We start from the raw sequence: 10,014 nt of genomic DNA on the forward strand, positions 1-10,014 counted from the left end.
TGACATTCCTCTGATTTTATCCTAAAAGTTACCTAAATAATATTTCAGTATATCATTAAGAGGCCCAAAATGGCTAAAAAGGAAAAAAGTAAAATCGAATTCTCCTTGGAAACGTCACAGTATGGAGCTTCCATATTAGGCAGTAGGCTGGGGAAAAACAGATTTATGATAAAAAGCAACTATTCTTTAGATTTACAAAGGACCATCTTGACAGCTAATAGGTGTCATAAAAATAGAGCCAGAGGTAAAGATAGAAGAGGAGATAGATAGAAAATAGAGAGGAGGGGTGCCTGGGTGGCTTAGTCGGTTGAGCGTCCGACTTTCGCTTAGGTCATGATCTCGCGGTTTGTGGGTTCGAGCCCCGCGTCGGGCTCTGTGCTGACTGCCAGCTCAGAGCCTGGAGCCTGTTTCAGAGTCTGTGNATAAAAAAAAAAAAGAAGATAGAGAGGAGAACAAGTTCAGAGGTTAACACTGCTCTGAGTTTATTACTTTGCCCACAAGGGGGTGCATCACACACACACACACACACACACACACACACACACACACACACGCTTCCTGCTTATATTCTGAGCTCACACTCATCCTTCTCCGTGACCTTAACTTTTTCTCCCACTAAGCAGTCAAGACGCAAGGACACTGGAGATCCTAAGAATGAGCTCTTTTCCAGGATCCGTGCTTGTGTTATCGTTGATGTTTGGTAGGCAAAATGGCACATAAAGCCTAAAAGTTTTTGTCCTGTTATATTGGTGTCATCTTCAACTACAATTTTCTCTAAGAGGTAGAACCCAGATCATGCCTGAGGTGACCAGAACTACTGTTTTGTTTCCATTCCAGGAGGAAGCAAGGGAGACTCAGTGAACCAGACGGAAGGCCAAATGATCCTCTCAGAGCGGGCTTCTCTGATTGTGAACTGCTTTTATGAAACCACAGAGTACTCTGCCCTTTTCTGGTATGTCCAGTATCCCGGACAAGGGCCACAGCTCCTCCTGAAGGCTATGAAAGCCAACGAGAAGGGAAGCAGCAAAGGTTTTGAAGCCACCTACCGCAAAGAGCCAAACTCTTTCCACTTGAAGAAGTCCTCAGTGCAAGCGTCAGATTCAGCCATGTACTACTGTGCCCTGAGTGACACAATGACAGGGACTGCAGGGGGAGCTGAGCACAAACTCTGAGCAGAACAAGGGCCCAGATGCTGAGCGTCTGAGCTTATGATCCACTCTGCTTCAGGAAACAGGAGGAGTCTACCGTGTTGTCACTCTCGGTTCACCCCAGGGGCTCTTGTTGGTGCGACAGTCATCGAAATCAACTCTGAGAACACAGTGGAAAAACGAGAAGTGAACGTGCTTTCAATGGTGAAAGCCAAACCCAACCCACCATAGTTCCTCTATCATTGCTGAAATTTGCATAAAACTAAGATGAATGTAATGATCTATGTGTTCATCCTTCCATGAAATTCTAGCTCCCCAACCTTGTTCCAGGTCATCCAGGGAAACATTATATTTAAAGACACACCTGTAACAGATGAGGTTGCAAATGCGTAATGTCTCCCTGACAAACGGGGGCAAGAAAGAATGATTTCTAGAGAAACTAGAGCCCAAGAAACAATAGATTCTTAAAGGAAGAAAGAAATATAAGGAAGAAAGGAGGAACGGAGCATCCTGCATATGACCCCACGTGTGAAAAGAGAAGTTGCAACATTTCTTACATTATCTTTTCAGAGAATTCACATGGCAGATGTAGACTGATGTTCTCCATGCACATAAAGTCAAATTTCTATATTTGTTGCAATTGGAATAGTGCCTGCACCATAGTAGAGCCTCTTCAAATATTTGTTAAATTAACAACTGAGTAGGAAAACCCATTACTGCTACTACAAAAAAGCTACTGATTTTTTTCATTAATCAAATCTATTCAACAAAGAATAATACATAGAGCAGACAAAATCTGCTGCCCTCTGTAATAGACCATATATCCTATTAAAAGGCTGATTCCATATTACTGTTATTCTATGTCCTTTATGTGCGTCATATCATTTCTCTCAAAAATTGTTATATCTATAACTATGCTCATTGTGTACGTGAGGATCCTGAGGCACAAAGAATTTAAGTCACTTACCCATAATCACAAAGATTGTTAGGAGCAAAACCAGAACTCAAATGCCTCGTAAGCATTTGTTGTAAGATTTAATATAGAATACTTATGTACTCTCTCTATATGTATATATATTCATATATAGAGTAGATCACTCTATATTATATACTTNAATTGGCAAGATAGATATACATAGATCACATTGCCAATCGTAAGGAGGAGATTGAACAAGAACTTAATCAGAAGTTTTGAGCAATCGTAGATCTGGCTAAAGAAGGTCTTTTTGGCTTTTCTCCTCACACATGCAACATGACTCTTTGAGTAGATATAATGTATGTAGTAGGGACAAGTCTGGTCTCTGATGAGCCCGGTAGCACGCTGGAGTCTCCTTTTCACGTGGCAGAAAAGGATGGAAGGTAGAGAAGCTAGATTTGGGGGCAGCCTTGGGCAGTGTACTTGACAGAGAAAGGATGGAGATGCATCTGAACACCTCCTGGGTATTGGCCTCATTTTTGTTGCAAAATAGTGGAGAGTTTTGATGAGTTTAATACAAAACAGTCTAGGACACATTTTCCTCAGGATTTGGGACATTGGGGTAGGAAGAAGGAGGAAAACAGTTATTTTTTTCCTTTTAAAAAAAATTTATTGGGGCACCTGAGTGGCTCAGTTGGTTAAGCGTCCAACTTCAGCTCAGGTCATGATCCCACTGTTCGTGAGTTCGAGTCTGCTTCAGATTCTGTGTCTCCCTCTCTCTCTGACCCTCACCTGCTCACGCTGCCTCTCTCTCTCTCAGAAATAAATAAAACATTTAAAAAACACATTTATAAAACATTTTTAAATTTAAATTCTACTTAGTTAACATATAGTGCCATATTGGTCTCAGGAGTAGCACTCAGTGATTCATCAGTTGAATACAACACCCAGTGGTCATCACAAGTGCTCTCCCAGAGTTATTTTTTAGTTCATCGGGATTCATGTTGGGTATTGCAGAAGGAATGTGAATTGGTAAGCGTAAAGGCTGGATGCCAATCTCTTAGATATGGCTAATCTATAATCGAAGTACAAAAAACTGTACATATTTGAAGTGTATAATTTGATCAGTTTCAACATATGTATATACCACAATCAAGGTAATGAACCTTTCCATCATCCCAAATGGGTGTCCCTCCCTCTACCTGTGACCTCAGGAAATCATCTTCTCTCTTTTGCTGTGCATTACTTTGCATAGATTTAGGTACTGCATGCATACTATTTTATTATTGTTTTTCTGTTTTATTATTGTTTTTCATGATCTATCTTTATTTTTTAACTCTCTTTCCCCTTTTTTCCTGATTATTTTGGATTACTTGAATACTTTCTAATATTCCATTTTATGTATTGACTCTTGGCTATATCTGTTTGCATTTTTTGAGTGTGGTTCTAGAGATTACAATGTATATACCTATTATTAAGAGACTACTGAGAGTTAACATATTGTTTCATGTAAAATGTTAAAATCTTGCACTATATAGCTCTTAACCCACCAGTCCTGAAGTCTGTTATAGTTGTTTATATTTATCACATTTATACACATTGAAAACCTTACCCCTGAATGTTATAATTTTTGCTTGAAATAGTTGTATGCATTTTAAAACTTAAAGAAAAAGAAGTCTGTGTTTTTTGGTTGTTCTTCAGCTGAAACCATCTTTATTTCATCTTTATTTCGGAAAGGTTTTTCCACTGGATCCATAATTTTGTGTTGATAGGTGTTGCTGTTCTGTGCTTTAAAGATGCTGTTTCACTGCCTCCATGTTTTGTGATGAGAAATCCATGGTCATTAAAATAATTGCTCCCCAATATAATGTATAATGTCTTGTTTTCTTTTCTAGCTCAATATATATATACTTATGCATAAAGACTGAATGACTAGTCTTAGATACAGCATTTGCCTTTTGCTAATCTGTAACTGAAGTTTAATAAACTGCACATATTTGAAGTGTATATATAATATATATATTCTCTAGCCAATATGTTTATATGTATGTTATTTTGCATATATTATATATTATATTATTATATAATTTTTTATTGTTAATAGTTCAGTTATGATGTGTTTAAGTGCAATTTTCTTCGGTTTTATCCTGTTCAGGGTTTGCTAAGATTCTTGAATTTTTATACTTATGCCTTCATAAAATTTGGCAAGTTTTTGGCCATTCTCTTTTCAAGTATGTTTTCTGCTCTAATCTTTTTCTCCTGTCCTTCTGGGGCTCTACAAAAATATATTTGAGACTCTTTGATGTTGATGCATAGGTCTCTAGGGTTGCATCCATCTTTTGTTGTAATTTTTTTTTCTTGTTCTTAACTTTTGATTAGGGTTTCTTGACTTTGGAACCATTAACATTTTGGGTCAAATAACTTTTGTGGGAGGAGACTGTCCTGTGAATGGTAGGATTTTAGAAATACACCTAGCCTCCACCCACTAGGGGCCACTAGCACTCTACCCCCACAAATTGTGGCAACCAGAAGTGTGCCCAGATTTATGAAATGTCTCCTTCAGGAGGAAGAGTAATCCTTTGTTGGTAATCACTGAGTTCGATCATTTCTATTGATCTGTTTTCAAGTTCACTTACTCTTTTATCTGTTCTCTTCATTCTGTTATTGAGCCCTACTGTGGGATTTTATTTCATGTATTGTATTTTCCAGTCTTAAAATTTCCATTTGCTTCTTTTCGTCATTTCTCTTTCTTTGTTGAGAATACCTATCTTATCATTCATTTCAAATGGGCTTCTTTTTGCTTCAGGGAATACAGTTTAAAAAGTTGCTTTCACTTCTTAGTCTACTAGTTCCAGCATCTTAGCCCATCTTGACATTTACAATTGTAGATTATCTTTCACTCAGATATTGGTCAATGTTTCTGGTTCCTTGTATGCTGAATAATTTTGGAATGCATCTTTTTTTAACACTTTTTTTAAATTTAAAATTTAGTTAGTTACCATACAGTCAATATTGGTTTCAGGAGTAGAATTCAGTTATTCATCACTTACATACAACACCTAATGCTCATTACAAGTGCCCTCATTAAATACCCATCACCTGTTTAGCACATCCCCTACCCACCTCCCTCTGTCAACCCTCTGTGTTCTATCCTTAAGAGTCTCTTGTGGTTTGTTTTCCTCTCTTCTTTTCTTCTCCTCCCATATGTTCATCTGTTTCTTAAATACCACATATGAGTGAAATCATATAGTATTTGTCTTTCTCTGATGGACTTATTTCACTTATCATAATACATTCTAGCTCCATCCACGTCATTACAAACGACAAGATTTCATTCTTTTTTATGGCTAAGCAATATTCCATTTATATCTCTATATCTATATCTATCTATGTCACCTATAACTGCCACATCTTCCTTATCCACTCATCAGATGATGGACATTTGGACTCTTTCCATAATTTGGTTATTGTTGATAGTGCTGCTGTAAACATTGGGGTGTATGTGCACCCCCCCACCCCAAATCAGCATTTTTGTATTCTTTGGATAAATTCCTAGTAGTGCAATTGCTGGGTCATAGGGTACTTCCATTTTTAATTTTTGAGGAACCTCCATGCTGTTCTCCAGAGTGGCTATACCAGTTTGCATTCCCACCAACAGTGCAAAAGTGTTTACCTTTCTCTGTATCCTAGTCAACATCTGCTGTCCTCTGAGTTGTTCATTTTAGCCATCTGACAGATGTGAAGTAGTGTCTCATGGTGGTTTTGGTTTCTATTTCTCTGATGATGAGTGATGTTGAGCACATTTTCATGTGTCTGTTAGCCATCTGGATGTCTTCTTTTTAAATTTTTTTAATGTTTTATTTATTTTTGAGAGAGAGATAGGGACATCGTGAGCAGGGGAGGGGCAGAGAGAGAGGGAGGCGCAGAATCTGAAGCAGACTCCAGGCTCTGAGCTAGCTGTCAGCATAAAGCCTGACACGGGGCTCAAACCCACGAACCATGAGATCATGACCTGAGCTGAAGTCGGACACTTAACTGACTGAGTTACCCAGGTGCCCCCATCTGGATGTCTTCTTTGGAAAAGTGTCTGTTCATGTCTTTGGCCCATTTCTTAACTGGGTTATTTGGGTTTTGGGTGTTAAGTTTCATAAGTTCTTTAGATTTTGGATACTAACCCTTTATCAGATATATTGTTTGCAAATATCTTCTTCCATTCCGTAGGCTTTTAGTTTTGTTGATTGTTTCCTTTGCTGTGCAGAAGGTTTTTATCCTGATGAATCCCAATAGTTCATGTTTGCTTTTGTCTCCCTTGCCTTTGGCCATGTGTCTAGGAAGAAGTTGCTGTAGCTGAGGTCAAAGAGGTTGCTGCCTGTATTCTTCTCTTAGATTTTGATAGTTTTGTGTCTCACATTTAGGTCTTTCCTCCATTATGAAGTTATTTTTTTGTGTGGTGTAATAAAGTGGTCTATTTCATTCTTATGCATGTTGCCATTCAGTTTTCCCACCACCATATGTTGAAGAGACTGTCTTTTTTTCCATTGGATATTCTTTCCTGCTTTGTCAAAGATGAGTTGACTGTATAGTTGTGAGTCCATTTCTAGGTTTTCTATTGTGTTCCATTGATCTGCATGTTTGTTTTTGTACCAATACCAATACCAAGATGCCTTGGTGCTACACCTTTGTAATACAGCTTGAAATCCCAAATTGTGATGACTCCAGTTTTGTTTTTCTTTTTCAGGATTGCTTTGGGGTCTTTCGTGGTTCCATACAAATTTCAGGATTGTTTGTTCCAGCTCTGTGAAAAATGCTGGCAGTTTTTTGATAAGGGTTGAATGCATATTAAATATTTAAATGTTGGGTTGTAACTTGAGCTCTGAGTCTGATATTTTTTAAAAACTGATTATTCAGTGAAATTATTTGTTAGTTTACTTTTATACGAACACCTCATTTCTAAGAGACTCTAGGAAGAATACACCATCATAGGTTTGGGAAGGAAGAAATAAATTGTGTGGAAGTTTTCATACCTCCGAAAACAAAAGGAACATATGAATTAGTTCTTGGAGGGGCCTTCAGGGGACGATGCTGCACAAACTAGAGATCTTGTTGCTCAACATCATCTGCTCAGCCCCTCCCCCTTGCAGCTGGCTCAGCTATTTGCAGGCAGAGACAGCGACAAGAATCATTTGTCAGAAAGCTCCAGGCTCATCTCCGGAGCTTTTACATTTTTATCTCAGCAAGGAGCCTGTCCAACTTTACTTTCTCCATCCCTCTTATATCCGAGGGCTTGGTTTCCTCAGCCAATTTCCTGTCTGCTCAGGGGAGATTTTCCTGAAAAGAGCCCACAGCCTTTCTACTGGTCAGCCATGTTCCTGTTGCTCATCTCAACACTGGGGATATTTGCCCTGCGTGAGTAAAATTTTGTATTAGTCTATAGTTCTACAGATTCTGACCTGAAATACTGACTTTTCATTGTGAAGTGTGCACTGTTTTCACTGATAGAACACTGATTTTGCAGGAGACACCAGAGCTCAGTCAGTGACCCAGCCTGACGTCCATGTCACTGTCTCTGAAGGAGCCCGTCTGGAGCTGAGGTGCAACTATTCCTCTAGTGGAAATACTTATCTCTTCTGGTACATGCAGCACCCCAGCCAAGGACTCCAGCTTCTCCTCAAGCACTTTCCAGGGTCATTAGACACCCTGGTTCAAGGCATCAAAGATTTCAAGGCTGAATTTAGGAAGAATGAAAAGTCCTTCCACCTGAAGAAACTAGCAGTCCAATGGAACGATGCAGCCAAGTACTTCTGTGCTGTGAGTGACACAGTGCCTGAGACTGCAGGGGGAGCTGAGCACAAACTACCCATGGTAAGGGAGTTTTTGGAGACTGATAGCTTCTTCCTGTGGTATTATTGAAGATCTTTTGCTGTATGATGACAAATGAGGCAAATAGAGCTGAGCATACCCAGATATTTCTACATAATTCTACAGCTTCATGTCTGATAAACTTAATTTAGCAGGCTTTTGCTCTTCATAGAAACAACATGAATATAAATACTATTATAGAATGATGGAGAAGATAGTGTTCTGATCATGTAATAATCAGATGCTCAAAGACTGGCCTTGAGGTTGACTGCCTAAGGGGCTAACTATATGAGTCTTCATTTATCATTTTATCTCTCAACCAATTCAGAAAACAAAACAAGACCTCTTCATGTTCTTTCCCTAAAAGTTTGCCTCCTTGTTTCTTTCGTCATTCACAGATCATTTTCTTGGAACTCCCCACCCCCTACATCTCCCTATGCTGGTCAGAATGTGTCAGAATACTTTCTGAGTGTCAGTTCCTTTATTTAAAAGGGATTCTGGAAAATTATTGTTCAGCTGTTGGAGATTGATTAGAACCATGAAAGGCTTAAAACCCTGTCATGGTCATGTTAGTTATGAGATCTATTTAAAAAATAATGCAGGAAGATGAAGGGATCAATCCATTAGTGTTTATCCAAAGATTTTGTCTCACTGGTAAAAGTAGCCCCCTATTCCTTTGGCTTATTTATTTATTTATTTAATATAATTTTATTTTTTTATTTTTGAAAGAGAGAGAGAGCACAAGCAAGGAAGGGGCTGAGAGAGAGGGAGAGAAGGAATCTTAAGCAGACTCTGCACTGTCAGTGCACAGCCAGACATGAGGCTTGATCCCACAAATTGTGAGATCATGACCTGAGTGGAAAACAAGAGTTAGATACTCTACCGACTAAGCCATCCAGACACCTCAACTTTTGTAAGTTAAATTCTACAAATCTACACCAGAAAGATGTGGATATAATCTCTTTTGCTGCTTCCAGCAATGGACCATTATTTTCTCGATTCTTTCACCCTTTTCTTGTTTGATTTCACTGTTGGAATATTAGAGAGTGATTCTTTATTTAAAACTTTTAATTAATTCCTTTTTAATGATTTTTAAAATATTTATTTATTTTTGAGAGAGAGAGCATGAGCAGGGGACAGAGAGAGAGGGAGACACAGCAGGCTTCAGGCTCTGAGCTGTCAGCACAGAGTCCAATGTGGGGCTCAAACTCATGAACTGTGAGATCATGGCCTGAACTGAAGTCAGTCACTTAACTGACGGAGCCACCCAGCTTCCCCTAGAGATTGATTCTTATATGTTAACATCATTATAATTAATTATATAGTAAGTTTAGCAATGCCAAACTCTGCTAGAAATATTGATAAGAATTGCAGAAAGACTAGGGGTTCCTTGACCCAGTATAAACTATAACCCAGTATAAACCCGTTTTGAGTGGAATGGAAAGAATTGTGTAAGAAGCTTTTATGGCCCTTGTTCTTGAAACCTTGGAGATAACAAATACACTGAAGAAAGGGGAGAAGGAGAAAGAAGGAGGTTTCTAGGTGCTTCTTGGCTTACTCTATCATGTATAGAAAGGTAAGTGCCCAGGAGCTCTCAAAATATATACAGAGTAAGTAGATCATCACCAAGATACATTTGGAGATCAACAGTAATTTTTAGGACATGGTGATATGGTTATATTTAAAAAATGTGTTTGAGTGATTGCTGGAAGGCCATAAGGAATGTAAATGGAGGTATTAGAGACATAAACTCTGGAATAAGAAATGTATATTCCTTTAATGTCTTTCTCTTTTCCTCCATCCCTTTTTATTTTTGGACTGTAATCTCTTCTACCTCTATTTTCAGGTGACTCACTGTCGTCTGCTCAACCACATTGCCTGAAGGGACTATGGTGGGCACTTTATGCACATTAGTGTGAGAAGGAGAACTACCAATTTCTTTGATTCTGAACTCAAGCTGAGTGTGAAAAAATAGGTTTTACACCAAGGACCCCAAGCAGTTGGGAGATCATACCCCCACCTCCCAAACCTTCACTTTGCCTGAGAAATCCAAGTAGCCTGACTTCCCCCCTCCTTCCCTTTCTTCCTTAA

The 10,014-nt window shown here is 38.7% G+C and overlaps 1 gene segment (V, D, J or C); it reads left to right on the forward strand.

The window, feature by feature from the left end:
• The first annotated feature begins 7,233 nt into the window (after positions 1-7,233).
• Positions 7,234-10,014, forward strand: LOC144236672 (T cell receptor alpha variable 8-3-like). The segment is given in 3 exon segments: positions 7,234-7,470; positions 7,580-7,926; positions 9,770-10,014. Coding segments are annotated over 3 exon segments (426 nt in total).

Source organism: Crocuta crocuta, unplaced genomic scaffold, assembly GCF_008692635.1.
Source record: "Crocuta crocuta isolate KB4526 unplaced genomic scaffold, BGI_CrCroc_1.0 scaffold175, whole genome shotgun sequence".
NCBI lineage: Eukaryota > Metazoa > Chordata > Mammalia > Carnivora > Hyaenidae > Crocuta > Crocuta crocuta.